This window comes from Lissotriton vulgaris, chromosome 11 (genome assembly GCF_964263255.1).
Source record: "Lissotriton vulgaris chromosome 11, aLisVul1.2, whole genome shotgun sequence".
Lineage (NCBI taxonomy): Eukaryota > Metazoa > Chordata > Amphibia > Caudata > Salamandridae > Lissotriton > Lissotriton vulgaris.
The window spans coordinates 418,285,397-418,307,479 of NC_141699.1; the positions used below are offsets into that span (position 1 = coordinate 418,285,397).

Here is a 22,083-nt window from a genome sequence, read left to right on the forward strand (position 1 = left end):
TGTCCGTGTACTCCAGCTCCACCTCAGCCTGTCCGTGTACTCCAGCTCCACCTCAGCCTCTCCGTGCGCTCCACCTCAGCCTGTCCGTGTACTCCAGCTCCACCTCAGCCGGTCCGTGTACTCCAGCTCCACCTCAGCCTGTCCGTGTACTCCTACTCCACCTTAGCCTGTCCGTGTACTCCTGCTCCACTTCAGCCTGTCCGTCTACTCCAGCTCCACCTCAGCCTGTCCGTGTACTCCAGCTCTACCACAGCCTGTCTGTCTACTCCAGCTCCACCCCAGACTGTCTGTGAGCTATAGCTCCTCATCCAACCTCAGTGCCCCTTCTTTTTCCATTTGCCTTTAGGCCCATAGCAATGAATGGGGAGTTATTCCGTATTTGCGATTAGCAATTTGCTAATCGCAAATAAGGAAGATGTAGGAATCGCAATATTTTTTGAAATTCCTACATGAATCCCGTTTTGCAAGTCCTTAATAGCGATTCCTTATGAATTGCTATTAAAGACTCGCAAAACGGGTCTTTGATGAATCTAGCAGATTGTTATTTGTAATATCAATACATCTAAGTCACGTAAATGCAACACATATTGCATTACAAATGCTATAGGTGTCACATTTACGAAAGTTACAACTATTGGCATTGTAAATGTCAAAGCTATTAATTTTGCTACTTTCAAAACCATTTACAATACCAATAGCTCAAACTTTCCTAATGCGAGACCTATTTCATTGTAAATGCTTCTTGCATTTGTCACCCCGAGTGGGATGGGTATGCTCAGACGTGAGTCCGATGCTCTCAACACCACTGGATTCAAGCAAGCCGGGCTGAAGACGGCTGGAATGCCAGAAACCGGTCCTCGGAAGCTTGTTTCCGGTCCAGGGAAGGCATGGCTTGGCAGTTCGGGCTGGACTTTTCCCATGAGGCACAGGGTCAGACTGATTTGCATATGGCCATGTCTGAACTGGGGTGGTGTGGAGTGCAAAAAAACGATGGATTTATGCCCAGATCTCTGTACTGGGGTGAATGTATGACATTGTTCTGCATTCTGTCCATCAAATGTGGTTTTTGCATTTGTATTTTACAGCAGTTCAACCTGATTTCTGGATGAGGCCTTTGTGAAAAGAAACTTTAAAGTTCTTGCCCCGCCCCCCTTGTTCAACTTAGGTCCTCCGGTGTCATGGCTCATTACCTCCTCTACACAGTGAGTAAGTGTAAACTGATGTTTCCCAAACAGACAGGCGCGTTTATCTGCATTTACACAATGCAGTAAGGGACATGATCAGTCAGGATAATATGTGTAACTTGTGAACTGGTTTGGGAGAGGGGCACATTCCTAAATTTTTCAGATGCGGGAGCCCTTTAATACTCGATTCTACGGCTGTTGTATTTTCCGCATAATTATGAATTTGCTTCACTCGCCACATAATACATCATCTTTTGAACAGTTTTCAGAGTTTCATTTGAAAATATATATAGTTTTGAGCTTATACGGATAAAAAGGTAATACAACTCTGCCACACATGTTGCTGCGCAGTGGTAGACCTTTTAGTAAAGTTAACTGGCCGCTTTCCTGTTGCTCATTGCTGTATTTGGGAGTTAAACTGCTACTAATGAGGTGAAACCTTTCCCCAGATAGAGTTAACATGTGCAAACATCACAACGTGTTTAAGTAAAACTATAATGCCACACTTTTGGGCTGCCTACACTGCATATTTAAAAACTTTTATTGCAGCAGAAACTGATTGGCCCAGAGGGTATGAAAAGGCTATGAGTGAGAATCGAAGATTTCAGTAACAACTTTGAGTAACGAGGCTAAATGATGAGGTCATTGTAGCGGCCACAGAACACAGAGGTCACAAATTTCGACACAGTAGGGGCTATTTTTATCCTATATAATGTACAGTCACACCAGGGTTGGGTTAGGATTAAAAATCGGTCCGGGCACGCTAAATAAAAGTGGCCAACATTTGCAAATTGCCTTTCTGCAAAACACTACTTCAGGTGAAGTTTTATTTAAAAAAAGAAAAAAAACAGAGGGGGGGGGATCTCTTTAAGTGGCTTGTTTTCTTAACTTTACTTAGATAAACGAGCATTAAAACTGCAATAGGTCTCACCTTTAATTAAGTTAAAACCATTTGCTTTGCTATACAATACCATTAGCAAAGCAAATGGCTTTCACTTAATAAAAGGCGAGACCTATTGCATTTTCAATGCTTGTTCTTCATGTGGTCTGCCAACCACATTGATTAATCCCATGGGACCCAAACAGGCCTGACCAATCAACCCACTGTATATTGCCACATGGTGCAGTGGAAACAGATATCTATACATTTTGAACCTTAATTTCTCTAAAATGGCAGCATGGTAATACACCAAAGCATAAAAAACACGTTTTCAAAGTAAACAACTAGCTTTCTCTCAAATCTGGTGTAATAAAATATTTTTTCTATATTGTTGTCTAACTTGCTCACAGAAATTGCATACGGGAAAAAGCATTTCAGGACCCATCTTTTTCTCTGCCCCCGTTTAATGGATCAGCCCAAAGCTTTTCGTGAAGGAGATGAGGTGGATGAGCTTAATGTTTAAAGTTTAGGTAAAATTTGCCAACGCTAAACCGGGGCATTCAGATTGATCCCCCTTTGCTTTGGATATTAATACTGTGTGAGACCAACTTTAAAATTAAACATCAGAATACATCAGATCCAGCATTTACAGAACCTCTTTTTCGGTTGACAGAGGTTTGCTTTATTTACCCTGTATATTTTCTAGTGATGCTTTGATTATGAGGTTACTGCTCTTGCCAAACGTAGACTAATGCTCTTGATATCACCCTTTATATGTGGCCAGCCATAAATGTATGCTGCCAACACCTGAGCGGATTTGCTGTCCATACTGCAGCTGTTCGTCTAATTCTAGGACCTATCAAAAGTGCCTAATATACCACTATTTCACATGCAAATAATGTTTCTTTCTTTTTACAGTTTGGCAGGTTCTGAACATTGATTCTTTTCATCTGACTATGGCACATTCCCACCTTAGCCTTAATAGGCACTACACCACCTCAGTGGTTCACTGCCAAAAACAGGATGCAAGACAAACCATTAATATTAGTATAAAAATCACCTAACAAACTGGCCCCAAAACACCTCTGACAATCACACTATAAATAAACTTACAATCTTAGATAGGCAAGTCAAAATCTTCTGAAAATGTGTAGACAGCTTTTTGCTGTTTCAAAGTTCTGAGCCTTTATTCTGCCAGGACCTTACTTACATTGACCCCATTCCTAGGGCTGCTATTGGTCTAATTGCCCAGGGTACCAAAGTATAACTGACACCTAGATACTTGTTACGAGGGCTCATTTACTCTTCGAAAATAAGGATTCTTTCATGCACATCTGTGGGAAGATATGTGGGAAACCATCACTTTGTACTAAACCCAATGACTTAAAGAAACTCCAAACTGTTGTTAAACTGGAGTGTGCCTGTCCCAACATACAAATGGTTATGCACTGCTAGATTTGGAGTCCATTTATATAGGAGTCCAATCACAGTAGAATATAGTCCAAAGTGTCTTTATTTTCAATTTTCTTTGATGATATGGAACAAACAGCCAACGCGTTTCGTCACCACATGAGAACTTTGTCAGGGCAATTGAAGTGGTTCATCTGTCATGTAGGATATTCATTCACCCAATATAGGTTTGATCCCTTAATCACAATATATCCTCTATTCTCCTGCTGACCTCACTGGTGAAACTTGCGGGTTGCGCCACTTAATATTGGTGGTGTAGGACACAACTAAGGTGTCCGAGATGGAGGCCTATTAGGCTACCCTGCTGATACGGATATAAGTAGAAGATTATTGAGTATTAAGTAGAAGAATATTGTGATTCAACACTGGTGCATCACCATTTGTTTCTGACCGTCTGGTCGCATCTTCAAAGCAGCAGGTGCTTGGGTAGGTCCTATCAGTAAAATTCCAAGTCTGGATAAACTTGGACAAGGGGGGGGGGGGGGGGACAAGGGGGGAGGGGCAACGGCAGGGGTGGCTCACTGCTGTGTTGTGTTTATTAAGAGTGTGCCTGTGTGCCCAACATGCTACCCCAGAGCATCAAAAACAGAATATTATGTGTGCCTCAGTCATCAACCAAGTTAGGCTAGGGAATTAAATGCCAGTGGTAGCAAAATATACTGAATCCGCTGATATTCCTAATGGATTATGTACTTCCTGATCCTCTGCAAACCTTTCTATCACCTTTTGCCTTATTTTCAAAGGAAGATGTTAGAAGAAATTCCGATTATTGGATACATTAATATTTTCTTTTGACATAGGAGCGTGTGCGATTAGAGACCCTCAAAGCCAAAACACTAGTGGCACAGAATATCTGGTGCAGATGCTTCACTCCATTATGTTTTCCAAGACATTGAGTACACATGGTTGAAAAAGTGGTAAATTGTGCCCCTCGACCTTTGAGTTTATGAATTCTACTACAGACACTTTAAAGGTAACACAAACTATAGTCTAATAGAATGAATAGCAGTTTCAGTTAGGCTTTTTTTTTACAGTCTGCAAGATAAAAACTGCAAGACAAAAGATCTATTTAGGCCCAGAGACATACTTTATCATAGATTAAGACAGTGATTTTTGGGGATTACAGAATCCTTTATATTCCTTATCCATTTCAAGATGCACATGGATTAGTTTTCCCTTGCTTCCCTCTGGAGCGAGGAAACCTACTGTAAAACGATCCTCTTTAACAGCTCTAATGCGGTTTCTGGGGACCAACCTGCTAGTAGTTGTCCCCTAGTCTTTTAAAGAAACACCATGTTACCATGACCAGCGATTCCAGAATACCAACTATAGGCAGTACACTTCAGTATTTATGCACATCAGTTAAGTGTTAAGGAAGGAGAAACACACGGTAAATAAGGCTACAACACTTCCAAAGTTTGTTAACACAATGAGTTTAGGGGGCATCCCTCATCAACTAAAAAGATCTACCTCCAGTGGGACAATGTATCACCAGGCAACTGACAGACGAATAACACCAAAAGCCATGGAGTACGCAAGAAATTCACCAAATGAAAAAGACAACAATTATAAAGTGTAAAAAAAGTTTCTGCGTTATGTAGATCAGAACCAAAGTCGTCTTATTGCATTATATTGCATGAATAACAAAAGCAGCACTCTGTTGATAGCTGCAGGTATTTTAACATAAAGCACTCACAAAAGTTACCAATATTTTCTTAGTCATGAACAGCAAATACCTTTCCTGCGCTTTGAAAACCAGGCATCTGCTTCCGGTAATAGCTGCTTCAGTGACCCATTCCAAGAAGGCACTAGCTGAAGGAACATCCACTGTAAAAAAAAAAAAAAGACAATTACAGGTTGAAGAATTAAATAAACTATTGGATGGGTTGGTTACACTCCAGAGCATTTACTGGTGACAAGACTGATCCAGATCGTTTAAACATGGTGCCCTAATTGTCAAAGGGCAAGATCATACTGGTCAGGGCACATAAAGTGACTAGCACCTGAAGAGGTTCACTGAGCAAAAATCTAAATCTCAAAGAAAAAGGAAAGTCGGGGTGGTGTATGTGTTTTAGACTGCCACACAGGGGAGCCCAGCAGTAACCTTTGCCCTGCTCACAGACCTGCATTGCCGCCATTGCCCTGTCGCAACTACCTCTACCGGCAACACCAGCGGAGCGCAAGCCACCACCGCCTTCACCCACGCCAGGAGGCGCTTAAAAGGAATATCGGGCTCCGATGGAGCGGGAGCCCTGCAGTAAAGTTTGCCCTGGTCACAGCCCCGTATTGCCGCCATTGCCCTGCCGCAACTACCTCTATCGGCAATACCCACGGCACGCACGCCGCCACCACGTTCACCAGGAGTCGCTTTAAAGGAATATCGGGCTCCAGTGGAGCGGGAGCCCTGCAGTAACCTTTGCCCTGGTCACAGACCCGCATTGCCACCATTGCCCTGCCGCAAATACCTCTACCGACAACACCCGCGGCGCATACGCCGCCACCGTGTTCACCAGCACGAGGAGGCGCTTAAAAGGAATATCGGGCTCCCTCGTCGCGGGAAGCGCGCAGACAACGCCGGGCGGGCCCGTCTGTGCCCGGCAAGGGCCGTAAGAGGCCGGGCTGGGCCGCGGCTCTGAAGCTGTTCCCTTTTTCGAAGGTACTGTGAGCTAGTATTTGGCAAATTAGTTGTAACTTGTTGTGCAAAACATTCCTGCCATCAGAGCGAGCAGACCTTATCTTATCTGGAACTTTTAGATTTTAACTTTGTGGGTTATTGGACATTGGCTACCAGACTTTTTAATTAGTACTGTGTGTATTAGACCTCTCTCCCTGAATTGCTTAGTGAGTAAATGATAATATTAGGAAAATTATATATATTGTCTATACTGTCTTATTGTGATAAATTGTGAATTCTACACCGAACATGGGGAAACAGAAAATTACTTTGGACCATAAGAAAAAAACAGCTAACACGGGGGAGCACTCATGTCAGTCCTTATTAAGTTACTTAACTGGTGCAGTGGGCGCCATAGAAAGACAAATTAATACAGTCGAGGAGGCCCTTATACCTGGAGTGGACGAGTGTGCTTTAACAAAAGTTAACCCGGGAATCAGGGGGAGACCATAGAAATAATGTAGGTAAATCAGGCATTAACAGTTGTGTAGTGAACATCTCTGGCAACCTAACTTACAGCGAACTCGAACCTGACACATCTCAACAACCGCCAAATAAACAAGCGAGAAACCCCAGTAACCACTCAGGATCTCCGGGGGGGGCATGGTAGACCCCACTATAGTTGAGAGGACTACCCATAAAACTTGAAGAAGGGCCCAAAAAAAGACAACGTCTGTACCAGCCAACAAATCAGAAAATTGGGAAAAGGTAATGGTTAGCACCAGTATGTGTACCCAGACAGAGGTTGAAAAATTGAAAGTGAAACTGGAGACACTAGACAAATTGATAAGAGATAGTATTGGCAGTATATTAACAAGAATTGGTGCTATGGAGACATCGTTAATTAAATGTCTAGATATTGTGCAGCCGGTTTTAACCAATAGAGTAAGTTTGACTAACTACACTGCTAGACAGGAACTACCAATCCTCAGCCCATGCACAGAACATATAGTTGTCGCAACTATTAGCACCAATGCCTCTTTAACAGTACCCTTATCAGTAGCTCAAAATACATCGGATACCAACAAATTTAATATTCAACCACTGATGAAGACAGTCCAAACTCCTGTCCCGAAAGATGGGAGAATTCAGACGTGCCTAGACCTACCCCCAGCCGCTACCCCTTACGTAGTGGTTTTGGTCAATGTACCCAAATCTAACGATGCGGAGGGAGAAACTTGGGTGACTTTAAGGAATAAGTCCCTACAATGGTTGGGCTGTAGAACAGAACTAACTGATGAATTATTTAATGAATTTAAGATGGTACGGAGGTTGAGATGGCTAGGGAGAGGATTAACGAACATTGAAGGGGATTGTGTTGTATTGACTCTTAAAACTCTAAACTTTGTGCGGTTGATTTTAAATAGATTAGGGAGGAATTTCACAGATAATTCCCAGATTAGTGCTGTCCCTTTGGGATACTTTTATCCGCCTCCAAACCGGAGTCCTTCAATGCGAAAATGGAGGGATTCCACTTTATTATACAGAAATCAATTTGGCATCCCCACTAATAACCGCTATAATAGGCTCCACTAGCTTGAAGAAGTTGATTGACTAAGCCCAAGGGACCCTGTTGATGATGCTAATATTAATCTACCTGCTGCATCACAGGAGAAAGGAATCTTAATAGATAGATCAAACTGTCTAGTTAATATACCTTGTGCACAAGATGAATAATTAAATATCGATACTAACCCTGAAAATGAGGTGGACTACCTTGTGCTCGATATCGGCCCGAGGATAAATTTATTCCCAACAAAGAATTGGACAGTAACGGTCAGCCAGGTGGTAACACTAAAGATAATAACTGCCAGATTATGTTCTGGAACGTGGCTGGTTTAAAAACAAAAGGTGTTGAATAATGTGTGGGTGGATCTTGTAAATAACTACTAGATATTATGTCTACAAGAAACTTGGGCTGTAGAGCCCCTCCATTTGTGAGGTTTTAAAACATTACATACACCGGCCATTAGCTTGAGACATGGTAGAGCGAAGGGGGGCCTTTTTACTTACATCTCCAATCAGCTCAAATTTGCGCAAGTAGCGATAGTCCATAAAAATAATTACTATCACACTGTTAGAATATGTGTGGATAAGGCTTTTTGCCTGATTATTGTAAACTTTTATAATAATGTCCCCCCCTGAGGCAATGGAAGAAATGTTAAGAAACTTGAGATGTGATGTAAAAAGTTTTCTTGTTGGGACAACCAGAGATGTTTCTATGATCTGGGGAGGGCATTTTAACTGTTTATGTAATAGAGGGGAGACGGGACTTGTGGTATAATGTTGGATATATATACTAACTTACCGCATTTTGCACATACTACGTGCGGGGACCTACTGAATGATATTAGGTTTTCATGCAACATAGGGTTTGCTAATAATTTATGTCAAGCGGAGGTCCCCTTTCGTCCTACTTTCAATGGCAGAGGTGTTTTTTCTACAGTTGATTACATATTAATGTCCTGCGGACATTCTGCATCTGTTAGGAATTTTAATACAATCGACAATGCCCTAAGCGATCATTTTACCATAAGCGTTGATATCTCATTATTAAACCAAGATCCCAACAGGAATTGCATTTCTGGGCAGTTTGCACCCAGCATTGCTCTAAACAGACAAAATGGATATGCCCTGAAATGGACGAAAGTGATCCCTGAGGATGTTTTAAATAATTTGGTGATGAATTGCGAGGATAGTTTTAGCGCCTATTTAAATGAGCATTCCACTGATCTTGCCATCATTGAGAATTTTATAACCATTGCTATGCACATTAAAAAATGTCTATGGGTGGAAATTAAAAGCCAGGGTACTAATATTGAGGGCTGGTTTGGATCAGCCTGTACCAAGGCCTACTCTAACCTTAAGTACGGCCTAAATGCGACAGACAAGGATCAGAATTTAATTAGGGACCTGAGAAGGAACTATAAGAAGGTACTTAAAAAAGGAAGAACGAAATTAAACAGGAAGCATGGAATTCCCTGCATGAGGCTTCCATGAACTGAGATACAGCCGCCTTCTGGAAAGCAGTCAATGCCCCTTTTTTTAATGATAATACCAAAGCAAGATTAGAGATTGCCATTTCGGAGGATGAATGGGTAACACATTATGCACAGCTGTATAGCGATCTATCTCCAGTCAATCAGGTACCGGTGGAGGTGGCACCAGCTCAGGAGCCCATACTTCCATTCCACAAAATGGATATGGGCTTTACTTTAAATGAAGTTAGCATAGCTATCAAAACCAGTATGAGGGGAAAGGCACCCGGCCCGGACGGTGTCCCTGTTGACCTGTTTAAAAATAACGTGGCATTATGGGGACCATTGCTTACGCAATTATTTAATGTACGCTGCTCGAGGGGATTGTTAACCTCATAGTATGATTCTACCCATGTCCCTATATTTAAAAAGGGCGATAGGGCAAGCCCTCCATGCTATCACCCTATATCATTACTGGATTCCACAATCAAATTAATAGGGCGTGTGATTTTAGATAGATTACAGTTATGGGCTGATGAGCAATCGGTAATCAGTGACCTCCAATATGGATTTCGGAAGGGCCTTGGTAACATAGACCAGGGCCTAAATCTGCATATTTTGTTAGATAAATATATCAAAGCCAAGGGAGGGAAGCTGTTTTTAACTTTTGCTGATTTAACTTCAGCCTTTGACTGTGTTACCCACGCCAAGTTGTGGATGATTATGGAAAGGCTGGGAGTGGATGTTCATATAATTTCTTTCCTCAGGCAACTTTATTCAGGGGCAAGGGCCAAGGTCAGATTTGGAAAAAATGGAGATTGCACCAGGGGGTTCCCAATCACAAGAGGGGTTGCCCCCTTCTTGTTTACATTATATATCAATGACCTGGAAAGAAACCTGCTGAGGGAGTGCAGGGACATGCCCATGGTAGCTACAAGATCTGTCCCTGCATTCCTATACGCTGATGACGAAGTGTTGATGGCCGGACGCCCATTGCTATGCAAAGGCTAGTAACGTCCTTCTCACTCTTTATGGCTAATCTGGACCAGACTATAAACTGCACTAAAACCTTAACTATGAACTGCAGTCCTGGGGCTAATAAAATTTTAAAAAAATCAATCTGCATTAACTTGAAGGCCCTGGACACTGCCCTCACATTTCCCTATTTAGGGATATTGTTTGATCAGTCCGGTTCATAGTGTAATGCTATAAAAACCAGGAGGCTCTTGTTTTCTAAATCCTTAATGGCCATAACCAACTTTAGTAGGAAAATGGGTAGGAGGCCGCCTGGGGAACAGTTGTGTATATACAGGGCAACCTGCGTAGCAATTGCAACTTATGGTGCAGGTATCTGTGGGTACTCAAATGTGACTACATTACAGATGGTGTAAAACATCTTTTTGAGGTACCTCTTAGCAGTTCCGTCTAGTGTTTCTACATTCATATGCCACGCTGAACTCGGTTTACCGTACATTGAAGATATAATCAAGATCCAACCGGTTCTTCTGTGGCAAAGGTTTTGGACAACCAAGTGTGCTTTTAACCGCTCTATTTTAAAGGATGCAAGGAGTTCCGTCAATGCTAACAAAATAAGATGGTTACAATATGTAAGGGCATTTTTAACACAGTTAGGCCACCAGGATTACTTTAGTGATCCTTCATTGATGGGTCCGGTCCCTAGAAAGATCCTTAAAAATTGCTGTCTGGCACATCTGAACGATCTAAGAATACCTAATGGAATGACAAAAATTACTGTGGTGGCACATTATCTTACATTGGTTACCGATAAAATACAGCCTTACGTTACGCTTCCTATGACTAACTAAAGGTTTTTATTAACCCGTTTTAGATTAAACATTTTGCACAGACTTTTAAGCTTTCCCAAGGTAAACGACTGGACATGATCATCTGTAAATGCCCATGCGATGATCTGTCGACTCAGTCATCTACATACATTTTGTTCTTTTGCACATTCTACACAATACCTGGAAAAGATGGATAGTCCCATTGTTAAAAAGTATGGAATTAAGACAATGTTGCCCCGCATTCCTGGCTATCCAGAAGCTGGACAACGTTTTTAGATCCCGGAAATCGCTTGGAATATGAAATCTAACCTGTAATTCCTATTGATTTCTTATTTGATGTATTATTTGATTGATGTTGTTATTGTATATTGTGATTGTGTTTTATCAATTGTACTTTTATGGTTATTATTCTTTTTCACAATAACCGAATAAACACAATACACAATAAGATCAGTCTAAGAAAAAGCTTAAATGTTGGGTCGTATAGATTTCTATAATATATTTCAATATATAAACATAATAAACAGCACAGTTACAAATACAAAACAAAAACATGTGTATCTGCTCCTGAAACATTTGAATTTTTCCTAGTATTTCAACATCCCCCATCAAGTTCGCTGTAGGAATTCCGAAATGAGATGACAAGACGCCACGATAAGTCATGACTTGTTTATTGACCATCCACTCTCCTCACTGAAAAGAGCACCAACATTTCATTGTCAGCTTCGCTTGGGGAATACCAACTGGGGCCAAAGGGAAGGGGGTGGAGGGAAGATACCAATACTATAATACAGTTACAACATTCGCCTTAGGTTTGGACCTTGACCAGTGATTCTCAAATACTGATACTTTATATTTATTTCCGTGCTGGGCCAAACTTTTCTCCCAGCAACAGATGGGTTACATATAATCACAGATCATGGAGAAATAGTTTGTCGAACATAGAAGGCTACGTAAGATTACATTCGCAAGAACAACTGCATAAGCATCTCACGCTCCCTACCAACATGCACAAATGAAAACATTCTTGGAAACTGTCACAAAGAGGTTTGCGATCAGGGTAGAGACATTTATAGGTGAACAGTTCTGGATTACAAAGCAGAATATATTTGCTGATGATTAGCCAGAAGACACTGAGCAGTAGCTGTGTTTCTCTAACTTTGGTGATTTTCTTAGCCTTATTCATCATAATGAACTATTTACATCTGGATGCTCCAATCTTGGAAAGGGAATGCAATGCATACAAAGCCCCACAATTATGAGATCCACTTTAGTTCACAAGTAGAATCCAACATTTCCAACCCAGTATAGGTCCACTGTCAACACAGTGCGCACACACAGCGCATGCACACACAATATATATATATATATATATATATATATATATATATATATATATATACATATACATATACATATACATATATACATATACGTATATATATATATATTTTTTTTTCACTGATAAAACCCAAAGTTTGAAGTAGCGTTCTAAAGTAAGTAAAGTAGTAAGATTATAACATATCAAACAAACTTAGATATTCACTGAAAAAGCAAAATGTTAAAGTGAAGATATGTAGTGCTGCAAGTTATACTACGGTAACATATTTTAATGACTTTTTTTTTAACCTTTAGTTTTCCTTTGTGATAGCAGAACATATTCTTCCAGCTCTTTATGTGAGCACAGGGCACATTTGAGCATTACCAGTTCCTGTCTTCTGCTAATACTGTTGTAAAGTACTTTTGGAATGCCCTTTGTTTCTGTGACTGATGCTATTACATAGGGTACCGGCTCTGTGCCATTTAAAACAGTTCTTTATAAATGTTTCCTCTTTTTAGTATACAATAAATGAAGTGCATTTATAATTGCACTCCCAAATGTCATGCTGGTGTCCATTTCAATTGAGGACTAATGTTATACTTGTTAGCCAATTTAGTCTGTATGTCCTGCTTGTATGGCTATCTAATTTGCTTTCAGTGCTATTGTATGCTATGCTTTTATAGACATTTAACTATTATAATACTAATTAAAGCTGTGCTATGTATTCCAATTTGCTGTCCTAGCCATTGATCTGTCTATCTGCCAACCTATCTATCTGTCCATCTATCTACCTATTTAACCATCTATCTACCTACCTATCTTTGTAACTCTATATATGCAACCCTCACTATCAATGCACTTTAACTATGCATACAGCCGTCGCTATCTATGCAAACATCTCTATCTATGCAACTGTCTATCTGCCTATGTATCTATGCAAGACTCTATACATGCAATGCTGTCTATCTATGCAACTCACAACATACAAGGGAAAGAAGGAGGTGCACTACTGAACACCTCCTCCTAGACCTATCGGCTGCGTTCAATACAGTCGATCACAAACTGCTCATCAAGACTCTACAAGAAATAGCTGGTCTTGAAGAGACGGTCCTCCACTGGTTCTCTTCGTTTCATCACAACCGCTCACAAAGAATAAAAATTTAAAACTTCGAGTCCGGCCTCCACCCCTACAACGGTGGTCCCCTCACCTTTTCAACATTTACATTAAATCCCTGACCACTCTACTCAGGAAATCCAACATCCCTTTTCACCTATATGCGGATGACACACAACTATCTGGAAACCTCCTTCATTGACGACATCCAGAGACTCAACGCCACGCTCAGAGAGGGTCAATACTGGCTCTCAAACAATCACCTGAAACACAATCAAGAGAAAACGGAAATACTCCTCATCTCCAACAAGGACGAAAACCCACAAATCGCAGAATGGCTCAAAGCTATTGATGCCCTCAATGGTAACCTCATCCTGGCGGATTCGGTAAAATCTCTAGGTATCACCTTAGACCCGAAACTGGACATGAAAAAACATATCTCAAGATTCGCAAAAAGTGCATTCCTCAATTTGAAATTACTGTACAAAATAAAATCCTTCCTCCCGCCCAAGGACCTTCAACAAGCCACTCAAGCACTGGTGCTCTCCAGTATTGATTATGGGATTGCAGCCCTGACTGGGACAGCAAAATCCCACCTCGCACCCTGAAAACAACCTTTAATGCAGCAGCTAGAATGGTCATTGGAACTAAGAAATTTGATCACATCTCCCATGCACTCAGAGAACTCAAATGGCTCCCAATTGAATTGAGAGCCAGCTTCTGAGCAGCCTGCCTCATCCACAAAGCCCTGCACACAGGCAAACCAGAATACCTGGCTGCCAGACTCAAAAGGGCCGGCTAGTCATGAGTTCCAACACTTTGCTCCTCATACCGCTGAAATCTCGCAAGCAAAAAAACGCGACAAAATGATTTGCCGGAAACGCCCCCAAAATCTGGAAAGTGTGCACACAACGATCCCTAATTTCCAAAATTAAAAAATCCGCTCAAAATCCTCTTCCTCAACCGCTCTCGAACGAACAGATAGGAGCCAAGGATGCACCCTAGCTTGCACTCTTTCTAACTTTAATTTCTTACCGGTGACACTAACTCGGATCAAGAAAACTTTTTGGACACTCGTCCTGGGTGAACAAAGAAACTTTTTGGAGGCCCGTCTTGTTTGAACTGCACCCTCCATGCCCCTCTGCGCGACTGCGCGACTGCGCCTTTGTTCGCCCTATACCCGGCTCGATCCCCATGTTTGACTATACTCTGTACTGCCTATTTGCACATAATTTACTTGATGTAAAGCGATCTGATACCCCTTGGGTCCAGCTAGCGCTATAAAAAAATCCTAAAAAAAATAAATAAATACATAAATATCTTCCTAGGAAAATACAACTAACACAAATAAGTGCGGCAGCTCAAGGAGGAATATCTGGTGCTGTATTCTCCACCCAAAAATAGGGTAGATTGATATTCCACCTTGGAAACTCAAAGAATTCCTGTGCTCAAGCAAAGGGAAGGAAAGGTCATCCTTAAGGAAGAGGGAGCCTCACACACATAACTGTGTCATGCCTCATCCTCAGCAAACGTGGCGGGATCAAGGCCGCGACGGAAAGGCTTCCCAACATGGCAGCGCCCGCTTAGCAGCACTGTGGCCCAGCCAGTGAGAGCGAGGGCAGCGGTGAGGCGCTTAGTATGAATGGAAAAGCACCTGCTGTTGTTGGCCATCCACTGAGCCCCCCTCCCTGTGGAAGAGTGCTGGTACGTGGAGGATTTCTGCATTTGGAGCCGGGCGTGCTGCAGCAGTTACGACCCTGTGGAGGGGCGCAACTGAGCTGGGGGTGGGGGAGCAACAAAAAAGCAGGAGCTGTGAGGGGGGCCTACGAGGGGCCTTGAAGGACTCATCCTGGGGCAGGCCACGAGGCCAATGTGGAGGTGAGACGCGCTGCAGTTGGGGCCTACAGTGAGGGAGAGCGGCGTAGTTTAGAAAAAACGGGCCCTTGGGCCCAGGCCTGTTGAAAGGAGGAACCGCGAGGAGGACAGCCTGAGGAACCAGGCCAGACAGAGCATACAAGTGCATTGCTGAGGCGCAGAAGAGCACGGAGGAGGCACTAAGGCCATGGGGGACCCTGGAACTAGCGGGAGAGCGGAGATAAAGGGGGACCTCCACGGTTGCCACAACGCTGCCTGGAAACACTGGCGAGATGAAGTGGGCCACCTAGTGTTTGTACGGCCCAGACGTGGCGGCAAAGTCCAGGAGCAGAGACGGAGACTTTCCATCCTTGGGCCTGTGGTGGGTGGACGTGGCCGCCAGCGGGTTGACAGGGCTGACTGAGGAGACTGAGGCCTCCCCCCACCCCTCCCACTTCCAAAGTAAAGTAAAGAAGCCAACTGTGCTGGAATGAACACTGCAGGAATTAACACAGGCAAGGTATGGACTGGGTACGCACCCAAACCTGGGACTTGGAGAAAAAGTCTGAAAGGAGAAAGCGCAGCAAGCACTAATCGAGAGGCTGAAACCCGCTACTGAAGAGGCCCCCAAGAGCATACTCTGGTACTAATCTGCAAGGCACAAGAAGAGCGGCAATACATCTCTGCCCCCTGCCAGCAAGCCCCTGGCAGGCAGGCCTTTGCTGGAGGGGCTAGAAGGAGCAAGGAGACCTGAGGGGTACACGTGAGGATAGTGCAGGCACGGACTTAACTGGGCCTGTGAGACGCGCACGGAGTGGATACTGGAACAACAGACCGAGTAGCAACTGGTGACGCCAGGCCTCTGAGAATACATTACTAGGGAGCAACAACGCATGTGTTCAAGGCGCACGAGGGGGCGTGCGGATCTGGAGGGAATGATGGGAAACTGAAAAAGAAAGACAGAGGAGAGGTTCCAGCGGAGATAGCGATGTAGGGGAGGGAAAAATTATAACCTCAAACAGAATACTCAGCAGACCCGACGCTCCAAGACATACTACAGTCCATCACCTCCTCAAGTGAGCGTCTGGAAGCCAAAGTAGATTCTATGGGTGCAGACCTAAGCATCCTTAGAGAAGACCACAAGCGAGTATCAGCGAACTAACACCAGCTGTCGGAGGCCACGCCGGACATAGCGACAATAAAAAAACAACTGGCAGCGCTTGAAAGGAAAGTGTGCACACTGGAGTTTCGAGCAGAGGATTCTGAAAACAGTTGGCGCAGGAATAACATCTGCATGGTAGGTCTGTCCGAAAAAGTAGAAGACCCAAGCATGATGGACTATCTCGAAAAATGGCTACTTACTGAAGTGGCATCAGAGGGCCTGTGGGGGTTCTATGCGCTAGAGAGAGCCCACCGTGTATCAGCGAGGCCGCTCATACCAGGAGCTCTGCTCCGGGTGGTAATAGCAAAGTTTCTCCACTACAAAGACAGGGACCACATATTAACCCAAGCGCACCAAAAGAGAGACATAAAAGTGAACAGCACCACAGCACAAATTTTCCCGGACTCCTCCAGAGAAGAGCAGAAGCAAAGGAGCTCCTTCCAGAGCATGAAGCAAAAGCTATGCCAATTAATCTACCAATACACAATGCTTTACCCTGCTCAGCTGCGGGTGTCGACACCAGGTGGAACGGAATTCTTTCGGACTCCGCAGGAGGCCTGGAAATGGCTGGAGAGGCAAGAGAGAGCAGAATGACAACGAGAGCTTGGGCAACAACTACGGCATGAGAGACGTTCTCGCAACCAACTGGTCATAAGAGAGGCCTTGGTCCCAAAGCAAGAGGAAATGCAACTGGAACAACAGAACACGATGAAGGTGGTGGAGAGGATGAGCGAGAAGGATGTCGTGTCCCCATTAGGACAGCGATGCAATAGAATTCAGCTCTGAGCAGGGGTCTAGCTAGAGGAAAGCAGTGAGTGTGGTACTCCCAGATGTAACACTGCAGCCGGCAGATGACATTATCTACAATTCAATGGGCAGCAGTACCCTAAAAGGGATGCAGAGAGACACATGAAGCACATGACCCAACGATAAGGTACTGGGGTTCCAATGGGGCTGATACTGCAAGGGTCTCCTGTGGTTACACAGCTGGGTGGCGGCTGGGGGGGTCGGAGGAGCGGCAGACTGTCCCCTTCCTCCTTTTTTCTTGGCTGATTTAACTGCAAGCAGTCCCTTGTGGACTCACTGTTTTAGTTTGATTTATCTACACGCCCTGGTGAGTGGGAGATGGGGAATTTATTTACTGTTCATAAGGGAGGGGGGTTACCTTGAGTTGCACTGTATGCAGAGGGAGCCACTAATTGTTGGGAAGAACATGCCAGCAGCAGGGCCCAGGGTGAGGGAGGAGCTGGGAACACCAAAGCATGGCTAACACACAGAAGTACAAATGCATGACTTGGAATAGCAGGGGTATGCACACAATGGCAAAGAGATAGAAGGTGCTCTTACCTTTTGCGGCGGGATAGCCCTACTGCAGGAGACACACCTCACACAAAAGAAGGGGACTGCATTGAAAAGGCGCTGGAGAGGCCAAACCTATTACACCACATATTCGGCCTACGCAAGGGGCGTTTTAATATGGATTAAAGCAGGGGTCGCATTCCAACTTGTGGACTCACTGGTAGACCCGGAGGGCCACTATGTAGCAATTTGGGGACGATTAGAGGGTTGTGAGTTAAATATAGAGAAGGTTTATGACCCAACGCGGAACAATCAACCTTCTTTGCCCAACCAAATCACTGCTTGGCACAATACTTGACTGGCACTACCATAATGGGGGGAGACTAATGGCGTATACCAGGAGTTCCCAAACTGTGCTCCGTGGCTCCCTGGGGAGCCGTGAAACCTAGCCAGGGGAGCGCCGCACAAAGCCCTTTGATGCAATAAATGTTGAAGGGTCTGTTGGCTTCAGTTAAACTAATTAGACTTAAACGCAAGATGTCAATGCTTTGTAAGTGACATGCCTAAAGCTGTAAACGTAGTGCTTAATTGATAGCATGTCGTGGGAGATGACCGCCATATTTCAATGGATCTCCACGTTCCAACACTGCCAAAGTAAGCGGAAGATGCCCAAATTATTTTGTTACACTCGTTTTTCCAAAAGCATTTTACACCAGAACAAGTTATCAGGAAAGTACAGTTGTCCTGTCTATTAAACACATTAAGTATTGACATTTGTACTTCAATCCTAGTCACATTGAGTACACATTTCTTTCAGTACACACACATTTGCTCCTTGAGCACAGGGAAGTAAAACACCATATATGGCATATGCCACATTTGGAAGTAGGAAAGAGGGATGTTTAATTTTTATTTATTTTTTTAAATCAGAGGGCTTTATCATACTTGCATTGATTTGGAGGCAAATTTAGGGACAAGACAGCAAAAATAAAGCTTATGTCGGACCTTGCTAGCGTCATCAAAGCCTATGGGATGGGCCTGACCTCATACGCTGACGACACCCAGTTGGTTCTGGCCATAAAGGGTGATGGACAGAAGATGGCGGAGAGTTTCCAAGATGGGATGACTGCTATTAGTGAGTGGATGGCAAGAAATTGCCTGAAGCTCAACTCTGATAAAACAGAGGTGGTTATCTTCGGTAAGCTCTCCCCAGCCTGGTCGGCAACCTGGTGGCCAGCGGCCATGGGTACACCTCCTTGCCCCACGGTCAAAGTTAGAAACTTAGGTGTCACCTTTGACAACCAGCTCAACTTCATGGCCCATGCGAATAAATTGGCTGCTAATGCTCACTTTAAGTTACGTATTGTAAGGAAAATCATACCCTACCTACCTGAATCAGCAGCAAAAACACTAGTCTCTTCGCTAGTGTTGTCTTCATTAGATTACTGTAACGGTCTGTTGCTTAATGCCCAGAATAGAGTCATCAAAAAATTACAGACCGTTCAAAATGCTGCTGCCCGCGTACTTGCAAAAAAACCCAGATTTGCACCCATTTCGGACACGCTTAAAAAATACCACTGGCTGTCCATTCACAATAGGGTCAAATTTAAATCTCTGTGCACTGTTTTTAAATCACTTCAGGACTTAGGACCTCGATTCCTTAAAAAACAACTGATTCCGTACAATCCTTCGAGAATGCTCAGATCCACATCCTCTAACCAGCTAGTGGTTCAACGTAGCCGTACAGTTTCTTGGGGTGATCGCCGCTTTTTAATCGCGGCCCCTAGACTTTGGAACACCCTACCCATCCACATAAGAACTAGTTCTACTCTTCTCCAGTTTAGAAAAAAACTGAAGACATGGCTTTTTAATCAGTAATTCACTTTTCCGCTTTTTTCTGTCTAGGGTGAGACCTTAATGCAATTTCAGCGCCGAGACGCCTAAGGGTAATTGCACGCGCTTTATAAATGGCATTAAATAAATAAATAAAATAAATAAATATGTGTTTAAAAAATTGTGTGTCACCCTGCTCAAACAGGTGTGTTGGCACGTATGACATAGGTAGAAATGGAAGTGCATGCAAATATTCTTCAAGCGCACAAACACTTTGGCAATGGGGCCTACAGGCATAGAGGTTCTATCTAGCACTGTAAGTGGGATAAAAAAAGTTTGCGAGGGTACTGTAAAAAAAGGAAAGGGCAAAGAAGTGTAACTAGGAACATTTTTATTAGAGGCCCCGCATTAGTAATATGAAACACCCACCGTATAGGATTATACCTTCATCAGCTTCATCCCAATTATTTTCACGGAGAAAAATGCAAGTACTGCAGAGGTCGGGGTTAAATCCACCCCACCCTTCAAAAAAAAGTAACAGTGGGGAACCACCGGCAATGGCCAATGAGTCAAGGGAGCCGCGGGACAAAAAAGTTTGGGAAGCACTTCCGTAGACGATACGCACATGGACAGATCCCACCCTCCATTGCAAGACTCCGAGGCTGCGCGTCCCTCACAAGCTTTTGGTACGTGGCGGCGAAGTTGAGGGTTGCTGGATGCCTGGAAAACCTTACATCTCAGAGATAGGGATTACTCCTATTTCTCTGCAGTGCACGCACAACTTGACGCCTTCCTATGCAAGGCAGATATACAGAGCCAAGTCCTCAATGAGGAATATCTCACGCGCACAATATCAGATCATAACCCATCACTGGGATGGCCAAGCCCTATACCGGCGATTCCCTCTTGGAGGCTTTGCCCAGATGTCCTGGAAGACCAGGTCTTCAGGGAAGAGATCTGAGGCAAAATCACACAATACTTCACGGACAAAGCAGGGACTGCTTCCTCGCCGCACGTGGAGTGGGATGCCTTCAAGGTGGTACTACGGAGCCAGTGCACAGCACAAACCATGGGGGTCAGGCGCACCCTCCTAAGGGAGGTTAAGGAGGCAGAAGTTATTCTCAGAGGACTGCAGCGTAGAAGACTGGACCACCCAGGGCTCCAGCAGGCAGTGATCTAGGCTAAAGAGGAGAAACTCAGGTACTTCGACCACAAACAGTATCTTGAGCGCACCCATGCAGAAAAGAAACCATCAGGATCTCTCCTAGTGTGGCTGGTGAATCCTGTGGGTAGAGGCTCCCCGCTTGTGGAAAAAGGAGATGAGGAGAGCATCAGACATTACACGCAGGCAAAGATTAATGAGGTCTCCGCTCAATATTACGCTGACTTATATAAGAGATCAACACATTGCAACAGGGAGGCGATCTGGGAATACCTAGAGGGCCTGCAGGTGAGAAGCCTGTAAAGACAGAGAGCTTGGGAACTGATATTGAGCTACAGGAAGTGCGGGCTGCCATCAAGTGTATGGCCAGCAACAAGACCTAGGGCACCGGCCGATTGCCAGCCGAATTTTATGCCGCGTAGGCGGAGGAGCTGTCCCCCAGATTGGTCTCATTATACCAGCTGGCCCGCAACAGCTGAATATTACCAGAGGGGCCCTAATTGTCCCAGTGCCGAAACCTGGGAAACCGGCACACGACTTTACAGCCTACAGGCATATTGAAAATGGATTACTAAATATTAAGCAAGATTTTGGCAACCAGACTCTTGTCGCACATGTAGACCTTGGCCCCCGCGGACCAGGCTGGGTTCATCACAGGGCGGAATACTGCCATTACCATACGGCGACTCCTGGCGGTCATGGATTCCAAAGAGTACGACAAACTAAAGGCAGCGGTGTTCGCGGTAGACTTCGAGAAGGCATTTGACAACCTGAAGCGGCCCTTGATGTACAACGTCCTGTCCACGATGGGGCTGGGGGGCGGGGGAGGAGGCTTTCTGGAGTGGGTAAAACTGCTTTACGCAAGGTCCGCAGCCGGAGTGAGTACCAGGTAAATTATTTAATCTAGACAGGGGGTGGAAAGAGGCACGAGGCAGGGGTGCCCCCTTTCCCCACTGCTATTCGCCCTTGCCATGGAGCCCCTGGCTTGCAGGGCGAGGAGTGGGCAAGGCTACAGTGGGTTGGGGATCAGAGACGTGAGACATTACATAGCTCTAAATGTAGACAACCTTCTGTTGTTTCTTCGCAATACATCAACGGAGCTGACAGGAGTGCAGTCCATGCTGGCTCAATTTGCGAGCCTATCCGGTCTTAAGGTCAACTGGCAGAAATCAAAACTGTACCCAATGGCACCCAACAGACCCTTGCTGCCTGATGTAGGGAAACTGCAGTGAGAGTCAAGCGGTCTGCCTTACTTAGGAGTTAAAATATACCATGGCCCAGCTGAGCTGCTGGAGGGCAATGTGAGAAAAATGTTACGCTCTATCCAGTCCTCTATAGATTTCTGGA

The 22,083-nt window shown here is 44.2% G+C and overlaps 1 protein-coding gene across 1 annotated transcript in view; it reads right to left on the reverse strand.

Annotated features, from left to right (window-relative positions):
• Positions 1-22,083, reverse strand: part of GMCL1 (germ cell-less 1, spermatogenesis associated) — a 318,745-nt gene that overhangs the window by 128,370 nt on the left and 168,292 nt on the right. The window contains exon 8 of the mRNA XM_086943476.1: positions 5,271-5,361. Coding sequence (XP_086799602.1) covers positions 5,271-5,361 — 91 coding nt within the window. The remainder of the gene's footprint in view (positions 1-5,270; positions 5,362-22,083) is intronic.